This window comes from Sciurus carolinensis (assembly GCF_902686445.1).
Source record: "Sciurus carolinensis chromosome 19 unlocalized genomic scaffold, mSciCar1.2 SUPER_34, whole genome shotgun sequence".
In the NCBI taxonomy this organism is placed as follows: Eukaryota; Metazoa; Chordata; class Mammalia; order Rodentia; family Sciuridae; genus Sciurus; species Sciurus carolinensis.
In genome coordinates this window covers 4,301,902-4,322,996 of record NW_025920112.1, presented here as the reverse complement: position 1 = coordinate 4,322,996, position 21,095 = coordinate 4,301,902, and the positions used below count along the sequence as shown (strand labels likewise).

Genomic DNA, 21,095 nt, shown 5'->3' with positions numbered 1-21,095 from the left:
TCCTGCCTGGAGTTCGAGTGGTCCCCGTCCTTGTGTCCATTTCATGGTCACAGGAAGGCTGCTGAATGCCCGGATGACCAACAGCATCATAGACACAAAAAGTGGGAAGAAAAGAGAGGCAGGTGCGGGGGTTCTGACAAGGGAAGGTCTTCTTTGCGCTTTCTGGCTGTGATTTCCCATTTAAACTTCTGGGTTGTCTCCCCCCGAAGGCACCTCTGGAGAAGCTGATGTTCCTGTGCACACTGCTGCACACCGTGGAACGTCGACTTGGCACTGATAACGAGGAAGTTCCTCCTGCAGAGGTGGCTGTCAGGATCTGGTTGACGTGCAGTCTCCTTCTGGAGGGTGGGTTTATGGGCAGCCAGCTGCAGCTCAATCACTTTCAGCTGGGGTCACAGTGGGGATTCAGACTGATTCAACAGACCTCCCTGGGAGCCCGCTGTAGACGGCAGATGTGTGCATCCACAGACTGCTGAGCCTACCTTCCCGGGGTTTCTCATCTGGGGAGGGTGGAGCAAATAGCACAGTGCAGCCAGTCAAGAGTCAGAACGCCCAGGGTCTAGGGGGATGAGTCATGGGAGGCGGGAGTGGAGAGGTGCCTGGGAGGTTTCAGGGAACAAGGTGGGGCTGTGGCGGAGTCCTGATGATTCTACCCGCAGGCCTCTGCTTTCCATGCGTGAAAATGTCAGAGAGAAGGACAACAAAATGACAGTCGCACGAGCGGGTACTGCCCCAGGTTCCTTCTGCACCCCCGGAGCAGGGCACAGAGTGTTCAAGCACCTTCTCAGGGAGAGTTAGTGGAAATTGTTACGCAGTCCAGTTCCAAAGAACGCTCTTCCTTCTGGCCCATGTTAGATGGGACATGAGGGAACAGAAATCAGCCTCTAGAAAGAAGGCAGCGGGAGCTCTGGTGTCAAAGGTCACTAGATTCTGCGTCACCTGAGATCCCCATGGCCTGAGGGCTTCACCTCCACACAGTGCAGTCCCTAGTGGCACCTGGGCTCCTTGCTGCCGGCTGGGAGGCAGAGAGGGACGCGTTGTCATTTTGCACTTGCTTTGAAGAAATTCTGGAGAGAATCCCAAGAGCAGGATCAAGAAGGTCACTCTGAAGGCCCTCCTGAGTGTCACGTGAGATCATCTCGGGGACATGTCTTCCTTCTCCGGGTCTAAGATTCTTCTTCATTAAAGGGAGACATTTATGGTCACTCTCACGTTACAGGTTGTAGTCTCTGGGACAGGCACATATAAAATATGTACCATATTTTATCATCATAGAAACACTCAGAATTGGGATCTTTTACAATGCTAAGTATTAAATCTAGACTCCAAGATGTTGACCTACCCCAGTTTCAAATGGTGGAGAGGAAGAACTGGCTGCCTTCTGCCTTTCCTACTCTTCCCACTAACTGGAGAGCAGTTGTTAGAACAGCTGTAGGATCACGACGAGCAGGCGAGGGACGGCCACGCAGGGACAGCCACACAGGGCCTGCCCTTGTCTCCCGGGTGCCAAGAGGAGGCGCACAACAGACTGCACTCCGCTCTGCAGGTGCTGGGTGTCCCGCTGAGCAGCCAGGGCACGGGAGGTGGACTCTCAGGACCGGCCTGTGGCTTTGGAGAGGAAGGCCTGAGGTGGAGCCTCTCCTCACGTCAGGCCCAGGGCACCTCCCAGGCAGGACTTGCTGTCACCGACGCTGAGCTCGCTCCCACAGGGGAGGATCTGTCAGGTCCCCACAGTGACCTTCCTCCCTCTGTTCCCAACACACGAACCTCCTTATCCTGTCGCTCACTTCTCCACTGGGCTCCTACTCCCTGGGTGACCATGGAATCTTTTCACAGTCTCTGGTTTAGAGCTTTGATTTTTTTTTTTTTTTAAACTCAAGCTTTAATTCCTTAAATAATAGATTTTCATCATAGGATACTGGATAAGCATCAGTAAAGGAAAAAAATCAAGATATCCATAAAATACAAAATATCTAGATATACTTAATGTTGCCACCTGCAGCAACAATCCCGCGGGAAGGAATCGGAGGCGGACTGGGAATGAACTACTTCTTTATCTTTTTCTAGGCTGTTTCCTTGCTTGCTTGCTTGCTCCCTAGTTTATAGAGGAAGAGAGGCTTGCTTTTAGAGGAAGAGAGGCTATGCTTTCAGAGGTGCTGTTTCTTAGAGATCTGCTTCTTAGAGGTGCGTCCTCTCCCAGGTGAAGAGAATGTCTTATATACACTAAGGCAGCCAATCAGTTTAGGATTAAGTAGCACGATTGGAGCATGCACCACGGTACCAATCAAGAAAGAATGAGGAACACATGTTGATCATGAGTGCGGACGAGACATCAACCAATCAGGCAAAAGGTCATGAGAGATCACACCATGTTAATTATGCACCACCTCTTGGCCCATCGCCAGCCGCCATCTTAGAGTTACTTCCTCAAACGGCTGTAAGCGTGTCTCTACAACTTAAGAATAATATACAAAATATAGGAAACAAAAATAAAGAGGAAAAAACTATCCTTAAATGATCAAAGAGAATCATACATTACATGGATGACAAATCACCAATAATACAAATTTCCTTAAAGTTTAATTTTAAATTTCTTTAAAGTTTTATTCTAAAGTTTAAACTTTAAAATTTCTCCTTCCCTACATCAAAATAAATTTAAGAGAATTAATGTGATTATGGATTTTCATTAATAACCATGATAGAATAACAAGAATTAGACATAACTTTTCACTGCCGACAAGAAACTGTGAAACCACATAAAACAGCTGCTTTGCGTTTAAAGCCTGTTCCATGGTGGGATTGTGAGGAGGGACCTTGTCAGCCAGCTTCCTTCACTTGGCAATGTGCGCTCAGCAAACACCTTTGCCTTGATTTCTTTGTCCCTCTGGATGAAACTCCGTGGTGGAGGAGCCTGGTTTAGCCATTTGGTGATTAAACAGTGTCTTGGTGGCTTCCAGTTTCTGGTGAATGAACAAAGCCACGTTTGACATTCTTCTAAAGATTTGTGTGACTCCAGGTTCAGAAATCAACTGGGTCGATAGTCAGACGTGGATCACGTGGGAGAACGAATGTGTCTGCAAGGAGCTGCCCAAGTGCCATCCGGTGGCTGTCTTGGCGTGCATCTGCACTAGAAGGACAGAGTGCCCTTGTGCTGTGCGTCCGAGGGCACCACCAGCCTTGTCACGGTTAGGGCTCCTTCTAGCAGGTGTGCGGCGGCCCACCCGTGCTTCAGCTTCAGCTCCCCAAGGGAGATGGTGTCTGTCTCCTCACATGCTTATTTACCATCAGTGTATCTTCTGAGCGGAAGTGATTTTCAGATCTTTTGTTCATTTAAATCGTTTTTCCTTTCATATTGTTTACTTTTAATAGTTTTAAAATATTTTGAAAACAAGGTCATTATCTATTTATCTATCTATTGTCTTTTGTGGTTCTGGGGTTGAACCTAGGAGTGAAAAGAGCTACACCCCTAGCCCTTTTTTAATTTTTAGACAGGATCTTATTATGTCGCTGAAACTGACCTTGATCTTGTGACCTTCCTACCCTAACCTCCAGAGTGGCTGGGATTACAGATGTGTACCACCGTGCCCGGCTATATATGTTTGTTTGTTTGTTTGTTTCTGGGTGGGAGAGTACCAGGGATCGAAATCAGTTCCACTGGACCAATGAGTCACACCCCCATCCCTATTTTGTATTTTATTTAAAAACAGGGTCTCACTGAGTTGCTTAGCACCTCACTTCTGCTGAGGTTGGCTTTGAACTCCCAATCTTCCTGCCGCAGCCTCCTGAGCTGCTGGGATTACAGACAAGCACCACAGTGCTCAACTACAAATGTGTTTTTTTTTTTTTTTTTTTTTTTACAAATATTTTACCTCATGGTGGGGCATGTTTTACCCCACTCCTTTAATACTGTTGATTTCAGAAGTCTTCAATTTTGTAAAGGTTCATTCTATCATATTCACCTTTCTTGGAGCCATCTTGGATTCCTAAGTAAAAACTCTCTGCCAAACCCAGTGGTCTAGACTTCCTGTGTTCTTGACAGTAGAGTTTTGCATTTTACATTAAGCTATATGCTGTGGGTTAGCTTCTCAGCAGGTTGTCGTTCACGCCTGGTTTCACTCCCTGGTGTGTGGACGCCCAACGTTTCAGCACCCACCGTTGGGAAGTCAGTCATCTTGCCACTGCGCTGTCTGGGTTCACTATCGGATGAGTTAGCTGTGCTTTGTGGCTTGCTGAGTGCTTCCCGTGCTCTTCACTCATCTTCGTCCATCTAGGTGATGCTCTTGAAGGCCACAGCTTCCTGTCAGCCTTGAGCTGGTATGTGCGAGTCCCTCTGCTGCTCTGCAGCCTCGTCTTGGCATGTCCCGGGTTTTAAAAGTTTTCCACAGAGCTGAGAATCTAACTGTGGACATTTGGAAAGGTGGCTGAGGTGACGTTGGTGGGATTTCTTTGAACTCGCAGAGCAAGGAGGAACGGCGTATCCACCAAAGCCACATCTTTCACACCTGACTGTGGAATTCCTCTCAGTTTCACTCAAAGCACGATCTCAAAGGCCCCTGCCTCTCTCTACCAGAAAATGGGGACACACATGCTGCTATGGATTGTTCAGAATGGGCAGGAAATGGGAAGCATTCAGAGGCCCAGCAACAACAGAATGTGGAGGGAGTGGGTGTGTTTATGCCCCCGTGGCACCCAGCTGCGAAGTGAGCGCCATCAAATGCAGGACTCTCACAAGCAGAATATGGAACTCCAGAAATGGGGCTCAGCAAGATGCACAAAGCATGGTTACGTTCAGCTAAAAAGATCAGCTGTCCTGTGTTCTTTAGCATTGTAAATACTAATAGTAAACTGAAAACAAGGATGAACAGAATCTAAGCAGGCCACTACACTTCGGAGGGGGTGAGAGTATTGTCTGTGCTGGTGCCTTGGTGGTGCCGGGGGCCCTCGGTGTCATGCAGTCAGGGAGAGCTTGCTCATGCACGTAACGTTCAGTTACAGCATATCATGCAGTCGAAAGTCAGAGGAAACCTAGGCCAAGCAAGTGCTACCAGGTATCGGAACAGATTAAAGAGCTATGAGATTGTACAATGTTGGTGCTAATGGAAAATTTAACATTATGATTATTTTTATTCTTCTTGTGAGTCAGTTCCAGTTGGGAACACTTTATGTAATTAATATTTGGTAAGTAAAATTTTTTATTTCTTACTACACGAATGATACAAGACTCTATTGATCATTACTCAAAGAAATACTGTACCTTAGGAACTGATGGAACTTGGAATTTTAAGTTTGAAGGAAAAATCTAAACTAGTGAAAAATGAGAGAAAATATAAAATATGGAGAGTGAAAAAATTTTCTAATAAATAAATTTGCAGGGTGAAATTTACATAAATTCAAATATAAAATATGTAGAACAGCACTACAATTATGAGATAAATGGATTATTTATTCATTAGAAGAATAAAAAAAAAGTTGAATATATAAGAAACTATGAAAATCAGGCAAATATGTAACAAGTCATATTGCAAATAACCCCTCCAATAAGGATGATAACCAGCACAGAGATGTGAGAAAAGACCTTACTGTTGATTGGCACCAAATATTCATTGGTAAACCAATGCAGCCCATGTTTTACCAATCTAAATGTAAAAGATGTTGATTTAAGAAATAAAGATAATAATCATTCCCTCAATCCTAGTATTTTACTCTTGACAGCTTATCAAGAAAAATGAATCCATAGAAAAGGTCGTACTATAACAGCATAAAGTGGATGGATCAATAAGATAATAGATAAGCAGACAATAGGGGTTAATTAGGACAAACTTCAAATATTTATCAGTCTAAATCCATGCTTTAAGTATTTAGTTAAAAGCGTATTATCTCTAAATAAAGAATCTTAAAAAAGAAACATGCACTTGTGTTTATATACTCAAAATTAAATATTGTCCCTTAACTGGAAAATGAATGTTGGACAGTTTGTTACAGATATTTACTTTATAAAATGCTGCTGCGCCAGCTGGACCTTTTGAGGTACAGTATGAAATCAGTATGCTCTCATAGTGGGCACGTTCCCACTCTCTAATCAAAACGGTTGTGCTTCCTTCTGATCAAAGGTGCTGGTATGTTTCTCGTTTTCAGCATGATGCTTAGTGGACGCTCCCGTGAAGCAGTCTCTGCCCCTCAACAGTTGGCCACCGGCAGGTGGAATGCCAGCCCCAGGTGGCAGCAGAGAGGTGCCCTGGCCTGCTGAGTGCTGGCCTCTGGGTGGTGGCAAGGCCCCTCTGCAGCAGAGGCCCAGCCTTCCCCTCCCTGTCCTAACAGCAGCCAGCCTCCTGGTCACTCACCTTCCCAGGGCTTCCTGAGGCTGCAGCCACCTCCTTGTTCCTCAGGCTGTAGGTGAGGGGTTGAGCACGGGGGTGAGGATGGTGTCGAAGATGGAGACCACTTGGTCCTGCTCAGCCCTGTGGGAGGCCTTGGGCAGGAGGTACTTGCTGATGGCTGACCCATAGAAGAGGGACACCACAACCACGTGGGAGGAGCAGGTGGCCAGAGCCTTCCTCACCCAGGTTGGAGCCTAGCCTGAAAACAGTGGAGAGGATCTGCCCCTAAGAGGCCACGATGGCAGATATTGGAAGGAGCAGGAACACTGCGCTACTGACCAAGAGACCGTCTTCATAAAGAGAGGTGTCCGCACAGACGAGTTCCAGAAGAGCTGGGATCTCACAAAAGAAATGGTGGATTTCCCTGGAGGCACAGAAGGGGAGCGTCATGGTGCACGTGACCTGGGTCAGGGCACTGAGAAGCGCCCCCAGCCAGGTTCCAGCCACCAGGACGGGAGAGATGGCGGGCGCATGAGGGCTGAGTAGTGCAGTGGGTGGCAGATGGCCACGGAGCGGTCATAAGCCATGACCGCCAGGAGGAGGTACTGGGCCCCCACCAGCGTCATGAGAAGAAAGAGCTGGAACCCACAGCTGACCCGGGAGATGTTGCTTCTTCCCCACAAAAGTCAATGGCTATCTTGGGGAAGAAGGTGGAGCTGCACAAGAGGCCCATGAGGGACAGCTGGCTGAGAAGGGAGTTCTATTTTTAGGTTTTCAAGGAGCCACCATGCCTCTTTCCAAAGTGACCACGCCAATCATCATTCCTATTAGCTACGTGTGGGAGGGTTCCCTTTCCTCTGAATTCTCACAAACAGGTAGCTTTTGTTTTTGGATAACAGTCATTCAAATAGGTATGAAGTGCACAAATAAATGAGTGTGAAGTGGCATCTCCTGTGGTTTTTATTTGCATTTCATTTGTGATTGGTGATGTTATACGTTTTTCAAACATCTTTGGTCCTTTGGACATCTTTTTATAGACTATTTATTGGATCACTTGACCATTTAATCATCAGATTATTTTCTTGCTATTGAGTTTTTTGAGTAATATGAATAATTCAGCTCCATGCCCCTGATCTTGTCCAACATATCTGCAGTCAGACAGTACGTACTATCACAGAAAAATTTAGTCTGATATTTTTTCATTCTGCTAAGAAAAACTGAAAATATAATATTCAAATAGAAATGCATCCCAAATCAACACCTGGAGGTCCCTCACACAATCCAAAATCATTACAGTCAGTGTGTCATTAGATCCCACCAAGCTAAAGAGTTACCAAATTCTTAGAAGAAAAAAATCCAGTTATTTGCATGACAGTTGCTGAGAAGAAGGCAGAGTGTGATAACAATCATGAAAACAATTTGTCTTTTCCTGTTAATTTAGTACAGTTCTTACAGTTTCAGTTGAATTATAAAATTTGTGCAAAATTATTTCAGGAATTAAAAAAATAAGCAATGGTCTTATTTCTTTTTATTTGCTCTTAATTTTTCAATGAAAAATGGAGAGACAAGGTTTTTAAAAACTCTCCTTTTCATTAAAGAGGCATAAATCTCTCTCAAGATCACGGTATTTCATATGATGATTGACGGTCAGGGTGGTGGCCACTCCAGCCCAGTGTGAGAGTCCAGCTGCCTGGCAGAGGAGAGCTGGCGACCGTCATCCAGGGTGTATTCCCTGTGTGATCTCGTCCTGCACCTGCCCGTCACAGGGTTTCCGCAGTCGAGGAGAGTGGATGGTGAAAGCAGTGTTCTCTGAAGCAGCAGGCAGGTAGGCAGACACGGTCACCATCAGCTTCTAGACGGTGTCCTGTGGAGGCACCACATGGGTGCCAGAGACTCAGGCCGTCGGGGCCACCGCTTACCTTCTGGGACCTGTGGCAACTTCCAGGTATTCTCCAAGAGCACAACAGAGTGGCCTTCACTGTCTCCACCTTTCCAGATACCAAATAAGCAACTCACTGCCGTGGTACAATCATATGCACCCTGACTACTTTGAGGGACTTCTGCCTTGCAGAGAAATGCTGCCTTCCACACTCTGTGCTTCCGGAAGACGTCCCCAGGAGACAGAAGTTCAGAGGGAACTGATTTCCTAATCGGCTCAGATGAATGCACGGCGATGACATGGTTGCCTATGGAAAACAAGCAGTCTTATTCCACAATAAGGAAAGATGAATTTTCCTGGTAATATGGTGAAAGTGTTGGAGGAGAAACTTATTCCGTGGGGGAAGGTGGAGTAGAGGGAGGCTGCGGGTGACAGCTGCCCCTGAGCTGGGATCCCAGTCGCAGAAGTTCCCCTGTCCAGTGGGCTGACGGAGGAAATTCATTGCAATTCAGCATTGGACAGTAAAATAATCATCGAGGGGCAGCCCTGTGAGTCAACGTGGCACAGGAGAACATGGGGAAGAGAGGGAGGTGGGTCTCAACCAACCCATGAGGAGCCAGCTGGTGATGGAAGGACACTGAGCATCTCTGGGCAGGGTGGGCACACTGAGGACTGAGGCCCCCTTGGCTGCTGGCAGCCCATGCAGACGTCTCGGAAAAGGACAGAATGTGGTCAGACACCCTCATCTGAATGCCCATCGTCGTAGAATATGTGAGGATTTTGCAGGGATTGGGGATCCTGAGACCTGGACTCCAGCAGACGGCACCATTGTGTGTGTGTGGATGTGCATGTACACGTGTGTTTGTATGTGTGTGTATGTGTGCATGTGTCTGTGCATGTGTGCATGTGTGTGTGTGTGTTGTTTTTCATTTTTACCATTTTTGTCCCACTCATCTCTTCTTTTTCCTGTCCTGGAGTGGTAGGTTTTTCTGGGCTGGTTTTGGTTTGAGTTTTTATTTCTTTTTACCTTAGGGTTTGTTCTCATTCCTCCTTGCCTTCACCCCTCTCTGATAGACACATCCTCTCATTTCCTCATCCTCTCCGTATTTATTCTATTGCTTTAGATTTTTATTGCTCCTCCTTCTTTCCAGCCATCACTTGCTACCCCTCCCCTGACTCTCCCCTGTTTTTAAAAATATTCCAAACTTTCTCTTGTCTTCCTACCTCAGTTGTCTTCACTTGAAGAACTGAACCTTGCTCTCGGTGGAAACTGTGCAGTGGGTGTGACTCCTGCCCCACACTCTGTGATGCTGTGTTGTTAACCTGATGGGCGACCCAGTTGGCACCTGGTGTTTAGTGCCATTCCCACCTTGAGGCTGTGTAGTGCTGTTGCTTGGGTTAAATGCTGATCTCCCTAAACAGGAGAGTTCAGTCGACAGTGCTGAGAGTCTGTGGTACTGTAGCCACTCTCCATGGATTAAAACAGCTGTCCTACGTCAGCAGCTTGAGTGGAACTGGAGCTTGAACTTAAGGCTCAGATCATTCTGAGGCTAAGTGGTGACACTGAAGGATACCAACACACAGGACGTAAGACATGAGAGATAACCACACACGCAAGGGCGCAAGGGCGCTCACCTAGAAAAGACACAGGAATCCATCTCCACAGATGCACCTGTCCAAGAACTCTGAAAACACGAGGAAACAGCAAATAAGTCTCCATCAAAGTTTCTGTACCCCACGAAAGGAGCCTGCAGATGTGGAGGTGGATGGCATTCCAGACAAAGACTGTACAAATGGATTATCTACATGTTCAAAGAGCTAAAATAAGATCAGAGGAACAAGGGAAGAGACTCAGTGCAGAAAGTGAAAGACCATTTAATTAAAGACAGAAATTAAACACGGAAAAGCCCATCAGAATTCCAGAAATGAAAGACACAAGGAAGTCATTACAAATTCAACTGAAAGTATCACCAGTAGATCAGATAGAGTAGAAAATCAGGCACAGAACGTCAGTCCTTGTCGGCAAGGTATATTTACTTGAACACTCAGTATGGAATGAAGAAATAAAATCAAGAATGACCTAAATATACAAGCACTTTGGACAAAATCAAGAGTCCAAATATTAGAGTCATATGGATTAAAAAGAAGGGAGATATGGGCTAATGGCATTCAAACCCTTTTTAGTGAAATAATAGCCTCAGATTTTTATTACCTTAGGAATGAGATGAAAAACCACATACTGGATTCATGAAGAAAACTGAAGAGACAAGATCAGAAAAGAACCTTTCCAATGCACATCATAATTAAAATGGCTTACATAAAAATTAAGGAAAGCTGCAACAGAGTAAAACTTGTGGACCCATTTTGAGGTAAACCAGTAAGACCCACTTCTGACTTCTCAACTCAAACCCTAAAGTCAAGGAGATTGCTCATACCCTGAAAGAATAATTGCCAGTCAAAATTGTTATATCCAATAAAGGTACCTTTCAGAAATGAAGAAGAAATAAAAACTTTCTGTTGCAAGAATAAAGTAAAAGAATTCATGAGCACTGTAAAAATTACTGAAAGATACACTACACCAACAAGAATTCCTGTTCAAATTCTTTCTGGTACATATTTCTGTAATTAATAGATATATCCATGGTTTTGAAATATTAATTCTAGTACTATACATAGCAAAAATAAATAAAATAACTAGCATTTCTTTCTAGATGATTTCTGTGCAGAACCTTACTCAGGATTATTAATAAGTCTTAGGAGCTGAGAACGTAATTACTTTAAGAAGTGGTGATTTATCCATCACTAAATACTGAATATTTATAGTAATGTAGTGGACATAGTGGTAAAGGTAAGTGTCCCATAATTGGGAATTCATGATACCCCATCTCCAAATTAAAAAGGAAAGAAGGCTGGGGTTGTGGCCCGGTGGATGACCTCTCATGGATTCAGTCTCTGGTACCAAAATGAATGAATGAATGAATGAATGAAAATTGGAGGCTAGTTTGACATTTGGTTCTCCCACTGAGCACTTTCCTCCAATTGCCACCTATCTAGATAATTATAAAACCTTATTGTTTCCTAAATGTTTTAATATATTTCTCTCCTCCATTAGTATAATTACTGCTCCTGATTTCCATAATATTTTCTAGTTACATTCAAATTGACATTTGAAACCAGTCGTATCCGCCAGAGCTCTTAATTGAAAACAATGAAGCATATTAACCCCTATTGAAATAGAAAAGAAGCATATTGAGAGACATCAGATGTCCCCTACCATCTTAGAAACACTGAGCGATCAGGCTGGATGTGCACCCATGGAGACCAATGCCCTGAACCTCTGTGAGATAGAAATGGATGTCTCCAGGTGAAACAAAAGACAAATTGTGCTCATTCCAGGACGAACAGACCAAGTGACCTCAATAAATCCCTTAAGCATGAATCTGGGGAAATGTGGAGGGGACACAGGCTGAAGAATAATGCCCAAAAAGGAGCTGGGCCCGTGGCCGATGGCTCATGGAAATGACCAGGCAGACAGAGTAGAAAGATGGGACATGGTGATACTCGCAGACACAGGCTGCCTGTGAGGAGGGGACAGCCATGCACACTTAGAGGGCCCACTACTGTCCAGATTGACTTTCCAGATTGTAGCCAAGAAGACCCCAAAGAGCAGCTCAGAGGAGCCACTGGTGATAGAGCCAAGATGAATCTCGTAGTGGAGTCAAGGACCATGGACGCTGCTGGTCAAAGAATTTCAAGATGGACGTGAAAGAAAAGTGCAGCCTCCATGGCGAGGCTGAGAGGGCTTCTTCACAGAGCGCGTGCCAGGATGGTCAGAGGTGGGGTGACTGTGGCCTGTAGGGACCGCTTAACGTGCATGTGTCCATAGGAGTCACCGCTGGAATTTGAAGGAAGTGAATGGCTATTGTTAAGGGTTTAGTGTACAATTCTTTGTCCCAAATGAGGACTCATACTTAGAAAATGAAGCCACATCTTTCCCTAAAGAAAAGGACTTTGACTCACCCAGATATCCTGTCACTTTGTAGACACTGGACACATGTCTGTGGGACATTTGAATGCCTAGAGTCCTATAGGTGTGGGTTATAAGTATAAATTGCACACAAGGTTTGACAAAATATAGTGAAAACGAAGTATACAAAACTAATAATTTAATGTGACTCATGTAGAGCTGATTACATTTCAATATCAGTATATATTTCATTGACTAATTGATATAAGGTCATATGCTGTATTGTGTGCGATAATTTATAATAGTATGAAATAAAATGTAATCAATGTTTACATTGTTAATTTTAACATGAACTTTAATGTTTTCAATTAAAATATTAATCATTATATGAGTTTATAATTGTCAACATAATATTTCTATTAATTTTACTGATAAATGTGTCACTTGAAAGTTGTAGTGACATATGTCAGTCTCATACCTCCTTTTGGTCAGTGATTTTCTAGAGTGTTCCCAGTGTCATGGATAGAAGCAGTACCAAGAAGCTAGTACAGCTGTGCTCATGTCTTCCTGGAGGAGAACATCCCACACACTCTTCCCATGGCGCCCAGGACCTCCTTGTTCCTCAGGCTGTAGATGATGGGGTTGAGCATGGGGGTGAGGATGGTGTAGAAGACAGCCAGGCTCTTATCCTCTGCTGGTGAGCGGAGGCTCTTGGGTCTGAGATATGTGTAGGCAAATGGCGCACAGTAAAATATCACCACGGTTAAGTGTGTGGAGCACGTGGTGAAGGCCTTTCTCCTTCCCTCTTTTGAGCGCATGTGGAAGACAGCAAAGAGGACCCGTCCATAGGAGGCAGTGATGCCAAGGAAAGGGACAAGGAGAAACAGGCTTGTGCTCACAAACACCATGTACTCGTAGACCCAGGTGTCCACACAGGCCAGAGGCACCATGGCGGGAACATCACAGAAGAAATGATTGATGGCCCTGGACCTGCAGTAAGGAAGATGGAGGATGTAGACAGTGTGTGCCAGGGAGTTGATGGAGCCCAGTGTCCAGGACCCCAGGATCATCTTCACACATGTCACTTTACTCATGTGGATGGGGTAGTGGAGGGGGTGGCAGATGGCCACAAAGCGGTCATAGGCCATGGAGACCAGGATTAAGCCTTCTGATCCGGCCATGGTCAGGAAGAAGAAGCTTTGCACACCACAGCCCAGGAAGGAGATGCTCTTCTGTCCCGAGAGGAAGTTGGACGCCATCTTGGGCACAGTGGAGGAGATGTACAGCAGGTCCATGAGGGAGAGCTGGCTGAGGAGAAAGTACATGGGGGTGTGGAGCCGGGGGTCCAAGAGGATGAGGGCGGTCATTCCTGAGTTCCCCACTGAGGCGAAGACAAACACAACCATGATGAGGAGCAAGAGAAGAAGGCCAGTGTGAGTTTGAGGAAACAACCCCAACAAAATAAAGCCATTGGATGTTTCATTGCATTTCTCCATGAAAATGCACTGCTTTGATTTTTTTGGAATAAAAATGGAAACAAAATCTAAGTAATAATCTGAAAAAACAAGAGGAGAATAAAAGAGTTTAAATTTATTAGTGTTTTTCAGAACGAATTGTTAAGCTACAATACTGTTTCTTTTGTTAAATGAATTTTTATACAAGTGTCTGTATGCTTCAGACAACAAATGTGTAATAGTAGCTAATATCTACTCTCTCTTTAATGTGACAGTCTTTTCCCCCTTTTTTTAGTGGCTCATTGTAGTTGTACGTCATGACGGCATTTGTAGTCAGATGTTTGTTCGTCCACACACTGTAGCAGTAGAATGTGGCTGACATTCCCCCCTAGAATGTTCCCCATCTCTCCTGCCTCCCAGGTCCTGCCCATTTCCCCTACTAATCTGCCTTTGATTTGTGGGAGGTTCCTATCTGCTCACCTTTCTTTTCCTTTTTCCACCCTAACTTCCACATATGAGAGAAAACATGACTCTTGACCTTTTGAGTTGGGTTTCTTTCTCTAACATTAATGAACTTGAAATCCATGCATTTTCTTTAAATAACAAAACTTACTTTTTCTTTATGGCTAAAATAATGTCCGCTCTATTGTAAATTGTGCTGTATAAACATGGGTGTGCGTGTATCAGTGCAACTTGATGACTTTGATTCCTCTGGATAAATTCTGAGGAGTGGCACACCTTGCTCTAGGGCTGTTCTATGCTTAGTCTTGAGGAACCTCCATACTGATTTCCATTTTGCTTGTACTGATTACAAGCCCAACACTGTGAAAGTGTTTCATTTTCTCCACATCCTTGCTAGCATTGATTCTTATTTGTATTGGTGATGACTGCTCTTCTGAGTGGTGTGCAGTGCAATCTTTGTGCAGTTTTGATTGACATTTTCCTACTTGCTAATGGTACAGACTAGAAGACAGAGACAAAGTCACCCATCTACAGTTATTTGATCCCTGACACAGTGAGAAAAACATTCGCTGGAAAAAAGATGGTCTTTTCTACAAATGGTGCTGGAAAACCTGGTTATCCATATGTAGAAGAGGGAAAGAAAATCCTTATCTCTCACTCTGCACAAAAGTCAACTCAAATTGGATCAAGATCTGGGAATCAAACCAGAAACTGTCACTGCTAGAAGAAAACAGGGTCAAAGGTCCAGCATATGGCACAGGCAACAACTTTTCTATAAGCACCTCTAAAGCTTAGGAAATAAGGCCTGGACTTTATTAATGGCATTCTATCAAGTTGAAAATAACTTCTACAAGGCAAAGGAAAGAATAAGGGATGTGAAGAGACAACCTACAGAATGGGAGGGAATCTTTGGTAGGTACTATTCTGACAGAGGATTAGTACTTAGATCAAAAAACTCACAAGTTATATTAGAAAAAATCAAAGAATTCAATTAATAAATGGTCAAATGAACTAAACAGAAACTTTTCAAAAGAAGAAAAACAAATGGCCAACAAATACATGAAAAAGGATTCAATTGATTTTGATATCTGAACTGAATGTTCTAGTTGGTCTCTTTGGTAACCATCTCAACTTGAAACACAAAGTCTACAACCATGTACCACAAACACAAATGAAATTGCTTAAGGAATGCTTCCTAGGCAGTGCTTAGCAGGACTATTCCTCAGGACTGTGCACCTGTCTCAGCTCCTGAGAAGCCAGGGTCCTGCTTCCCCTCCTCAGCTCAGCTCTGCTGTTTACCACAGACCTGGCTGTGTGGCTCAGAAGGTCCCTGTGTGCTTGAACCTGCAACCTCAGGGACCTGCCTACTCCACATCTGCAGTTCCTGCTCTCTCCTCTCCACCAGCTCTACTGCAACTGCATAATCAGAGACTTGTCCCAGGAGTTGTCTGCTCACCTTCACAAAATAAACTTCTCTGCTGCTCGTAAAAGTGGGTCACCTTCCAAAAGCATTGTTCTTTAATGATAAGGTATCATGAGTCCTATATGATCACCCTCATTATAACATGTTCCTTGATGCTCTGTCCTAATGAGGTTTCCATCTGTGGAAATCTTCCAAACTTATTATCAAATAAGAGGGTTTTCATATATATTTTCCTTTTATTCTTTGAAGCAAATTACACATGATGAGGTTGACAGATTAAATAATATATGAGGTTTTCATTCTATTTTTATAGCGGCAAGCTAGAACTAGCAGAGTAACAGTAGTGCAACATGGGTGTGGATAATGGAAGCACACACAGAGACATACTAGAGGAATCTTGGAGATGCCATAACTTACAAGAAGCATTCTTCCCATTATCACACTTATTTCAATATGAATTTAGGCCAAAGGTTTTTATTTCCCATGTTAAGTGAATTCATGGATGTGAAGATAACATTCTAAAATGCAGTTATGCCTGGGATCAGACTGTGGGGTCACATCCTAATCATTCCACCATGCCACATTTAGAGACTGGGGAATGATTTTCCCAAGTGGTTGGTGTAAGTGTTACTGTCCTTCAAAGATCACACCTGATTCCGTGATTCAGTCAGGTCAGGCACCTGGGCTTGGGAGGATGCTTCTCCCTGGCTGTCCTGCAGTTTAGCTTCCTAGGTGCAGCAGGAGCTGAGGGCTGCTGAGCTGTGCACCTGGGAGGAACCTGAGCAGAGGCGGCTTCCTGACTGGAGCTCACACAGCTGAGCACGTGCCCCGTCCAGACTTAATCATGTCCGGAAGCCAAACAAAACTAGATGTCAGTCCTGCAGGCGAAGGAAAGCCCAAGTGAGATGAGGAAGAGCGAGTTCCCCCCAGGTGATTCCTAGCTGAGGCCTTTCCTGGAAGGCGCCTCTGCACCCCAGCCCTTCACCACCTCTCCCCTTAAGCATGTCAGCTCTGGAAGTGGGTTTTAACTCTGTTCATCCTCCCGACATGCACAGGTGGAGGCAGGTTCCCTGTGTGTGCAGTGTGTGTCTGCGTCTCCCGGGTCCAGTCTTGGTGAGAGTTCCCACTTGAGGCTGGTGCTCTTCCACCTGAAGGAGCCCTCATGCCTCAGCCTGTGGAGGATGTTCATTTGCATTAAAGAGGAGCAACTAAGAGTCTGTGGTCACTCTTCACCTCAGTAACCCAAGAGCTCTCGTTGCTTCACACACCTGTGATGAACTTGAATAAACCTGTGAAGACAGCTTGTCCCACCAGAGGGGACACATGCGAGGGCTGTCACTGAGAGTGAGACAGGAGGGTCAGGAGGCCAGCAGGGCACAGCATCCCTGCACCTGCTGAGAGACGTGATCCCAGGCTCCCTGTGCACCCAGCACGGTCTAGACACAGAGCTGCTGCCCTCACAGAGAAGGAGGCCACAGAGTGCCCAGCACTGAGAGGCAGTCACACCTTCAAAACGTGCTCAGTGCTGCTGATTTGTGGCAGTGCTGCAGGTATCGACTTGAGTTAGTGGTTAAGGCACACAAGGTTCCACAATCTGGAGTTCATGTTTAGTGGGTGACAAGACCACAGAGCAGCAGCTCACACATGTGCTGTGAGGTGTGTGGACATCAGTAAGAGCAGGCACAGGAGAGCAGGGGGAAGGACAGAGGGCCAGCTGGGCAGGGCACTGAGAACCACTCCAGGAGGTGACATGGGAGCCTCAGGCTCTGGAACACTGTGCACAGACTGAGCAGCAGGACCAGCCCTGGAGGAGCCTGCCTGTCCTCAGCACAGCACAGAGACAGAGTGCTCTGCAAGCTCCAGGCTCCAGGGCAGGTGTGTGGGAGGAAAGAGGACTGGAGTCTGTTCTGGACCAGGTGAGAGGCCAGTGGGTGTGCATGGGTCAGGACCCTGGAGCTCCCACAGGGGCTCTGGTTGAGCAGAGGTGAGAGGAGGAGCCCCACAGAGCCTTGGCAGTGGGCATTGAATACAGTGGGGCTGCCCTGGGTTTAGCAGAGGAAGCCAAGCCTGCTAGGGAGCCCTGAGGCCTGGACACATCAGCAGAGCTGGGTGCTGCTTAGGGACAGGGTCACCCACTGAATCCTCTGTCTCTGCCCCTTGGCTCAGGGACTACTGCATAGGAGGCTCAGCAGATCTGCTGATTGACTGAGCCAAGAGTGAGCCTTAGAATTAAATTATCAATAAAGACCAAACTAAGAAAATGTGACCAGGTCATTTTGTAACCCAATCTTTCCACAGAGACCCTGGCCTGTGGGGCATGGTGCTGCTTGTGGTGGTTTCCTGAGTTCTGTGTCTAGTCCAGGTTTAATCTAGAGGAAGACGGACGCCAGCACCCCTGGTGTCTGCAGAGCCTGCTGTCAGTTTGTCACTCCAGCTGCCCAGTCTTTAGAGGGAGGCAGATGTTTATACTAGATTCTGTGCTGCACCCTTTGCACATCAGGGTATCTTAGAACAGGTGTGTTAAATGGTATTACAATAAGTATTCATTTTTAACCAAATTGAAGAGTTTCATTTTGTCAGAAAATGGGCTCGAGTGAGTACTTTTATGATCCTGTTCACTTATTAATTGAGCTCCTAGGAACTAGCACATTTGGGTGACACATGAAGATTTCTTTGCATTGATTACCAGCAACTTTGAAAAATTAGGTATGGAATGTCATTTCTTGCAACAGAAATACTGAAAACCCCACATTCTTGGTTGCATTACACCTTGGTGAAGGCTGTTCCTGTGGCTGCCAGGTGATCATCCTGCACAGTTTATTGCTCAAGAATATAGAATTAAAAAAACAAAGAAAACAAAAGAACCTATTTGATAGAATCTGAAACATTCGAGTGTACTGGTATTAGATTTGGGTTTACCTTGCAAATGTTATAAGCAGTATGTCGCCGCTCGCGGCAACAATCGCCTGAGTATTTATCGGAGGTGGACTGGAAATTTGCTACTTCTACTATCTTCCCTAGTTTATAGAGGAAGAACGGTTTTGCTTAGGAGAGGGGAGACTTTACATAAGAGAAAGAGTCTTTGAGAGGAGAGCGAGAGGCTTTGCTTAAAGGAAGATAAGCTTTGAGAGGAAGAGAGGCTTTGCTTAATTTCAAAGGTGCTATGCTTTCAGAGAGGCTACGCTTATCAAAGGTCTACTGCTTCTTAAAGGTGGGTCACTTCTTGGAGGTGCGGGGTGGGGCGTGGGGCGTGCAGCCTGCAGCCTGCAGCCTACGTCCTGCAACCTGCGACCCCCGCCCAATGAAGAGAATGTCCTATATACCTAAGGCAGCCAATCAACTTAGGACTAGCACAATTGAAGCAAGCCCCACAGTACCAATCAAGAAAGAATGAGGAACACCTGTTGACCACTAGCGCAGAGGAGACATTAACTAATTAGGCAAAGGTAGATCATGCCGTGTTAACACTAATTATGCGCCACCTCTTGACTCAACACCAGCCGCCATCTTAGAGCTGCTTAAACATGTCTCTGCAACAGTGCACAGTTTTAAAATATTACAGACCTCCAGCCTAAGACAACCAGCAACGTGTCTGAGCCTCAGCTAACTCCTTCCCCACATTTTCCTAGGAGGTTCTGAGGACAGAATTTAGGGGACAGGAGTGAGTGAGCTCTGTGAGCTCAATACAGAGGGTGCTGGTGTGTGCGGTCATCTCCTCTCCTCCGTCCATGTGCTGAACACAGAGAAGACCCCAAAACAGAGGAGGTTGTTGTCTCAGCTAAGGTCCAGCCCCTTGAGAGCAGCACACTGTGTGATTTTAACAGGCTCACACGGCCTCATGCTACATGTACGTTCACCCTTAGATTTTCCAGGTCATTATTAAACCCCTGTTTTCTTTGTGCAGCAGCAACTGTGTCCTTATGATACGAAACCTCATCTCCAAATATTCCCCTTATAAAAATCTATCCCAAAGCAACTCAGTTCATTAATATCATCTTGACTCACCTTGTCTGAAGTTCTCGAGTTTGTATTTTGAGAGAAATAGTTGTGTAACTTCAAGATTCCCTACTGACAGTTTACTGACTGCTTCGAACTGTTGCACATGGAGATTGCTCCCTGCCATGCTAGGCTTACAAGGTCCTGCCACTGAGCAGCAGGCTCTGATCTCACCCAGCTCTCCTGGTGGGAGACGCCAGAGGCACCAGGAAGGAGTCCTCAGAACACACTCTGCTCAGGGTACCTGCTCTAGCCATCGACCTCACGCTGAGACCACAAAGGTCTTCTTCCTCATGCAATGCTTCCCTGCGTTATTATGATGTTGTCTGCTCACACGTCTTCCTTTGCTGTTCCCTTGTTCCACCAAAACAGAGCAACACATGTCACACTTACTCAGTTCCACACAGGGGGACAGAGGGAGGAGCTGCGGCACCTGGTGTGCAGGTCCTTCCTCCAGCAGGCCCTAGGTGTCCTCTCTTCCCTCTAATTGATCCCCAATGTCCAAGCCCACAGGGACAGAGCCTGGTCCTTTCACCTGACTTTGCTGACGCAGAGATGAACTCCTCTCAAGCTTAGAGCAAATCTTCTCATGTGGTCAGCTCTGCAGCTCTGGCCTGCTGCCCAGAGGTAGTCTCAGGAGGGAGGAACCAGCTATTTCAGAACAGGAAGGAGAGCTCTGTGAGATAGTTGATGGTGTTAACGAAAATCCTCTTATTTTGTAAGTTAGAGACCTAAGGATGAACAAGATGCAGGAACCCTAAGGAATGTTCATCTGTGAGACGCAATGAAAATATTAGAAATAAACAAAAATCAAAAATATTTCTGGGCCAGTCATAAAGGAATAAAAGTATAATCAACACCATGAAAAATTATAGGAACCATAAAGAAATGGAGGTTGAAAAATACCCTTAAATTATGAATGGATCATAGTGGAAAAAATTTCAGCAAAATTAGAACACAGAACATATCAAAGTCTCTGGGACAGTATGAATGCCATATGAGGAAAGTCAAAAGCATTCAGTGCTATTAAGAAAGAAAGAAAGAAAGAAAGAAAGAAAGAAAGAAGGAAAGGAAGAAAGAAAGAAAACTCATAGATGAGTAATCCAATATTACACATCAGAACCCCAGAGAGAAAGAATAAACTAATTCCAAAATCTGTGGAAGACAGGAAATATTTCAGATGATAAGTATAATTTAGGAAATAAAGAATACAAAAAAATAAAAAGGATGAATGCAACAGAGATGGGTCTTTGAGAGCTAAACATGACAAACTAACTTAGACAAACTAACTAAAAGACACATGCAGGACACAAATAACCCAAGTTAGACCTGCAAAGGTGTTACCACCCCAGAGAGTACTGAAATGCAGAGGATCAGTAGAAACAATTTCAAACATGTTTACCCCATAAACTATAAATTCTCAAAGTAATTGATGAATTTCTAGTCACATATCACCAACCCAAATTGATTGCTGATGATATGGAAAATGTAAACAAGCAAATATGGAGCAATGGGAAGGAAACTGCAATTAAAAGCATTCCAAGAAAAAATTGCCCTGGTCCAGAGGTTCCTTGGCCATGTTCTACCAGACCTTTAA

At 45.1% G+C, this 21,095-nt stretch overlaps 1 protein-coding gene across 2 annotated transcripts; it reads right to left on the bottom strand.

The window, feature by feature from the left end:
• Nucleotides 1–12,457: 12,457 nt before the first annotated feature.
• Nucleotides 12,458–19,610, bottom strand: LOC124973422 (olfactory receptor 2L13-like). 2 transcript variants are annotated; one of them, XM_047537363.1, is made up of 2 exons: nt 19,508–19,589; nt 12,458–13,544 (listed from the first exon to the last, which is right to left on the bottom strand). In XM_047537363.1, the coding sequence occupies exon 2, from the start codon at nt 13,528–13,530 to the stop codon at nt 12,721–12,723; it is 810 nt and encodes a 269-aa protein (XP_047393319.1). In that variant the 5' UTR covers nt 13,531–13,544; nt 19,508–19,589; the 3' UTR covers nt 12,458–12,720. The 2 variants fall into 2 exon arrangements, with proteins under 2 accessions (XP_047393319.1, XP_047393318.1); XM_047537362.1 differs by having other exon boundaries at nt 12,459–13,718; nt 19,508–19,610.
• Between the last annotated feature and the right edge of the window lie 1,485 nt (nt 19,611–21,095).

Coding starts and splice junctions, on each gene's coding strand:
- LOC124973422 (XM_047537362.1), bottom strand. CDS start 13,659: ATGGAGAAATGCAATGAAACATCCAATGGCTTTATTTTGTTGGGGTTG.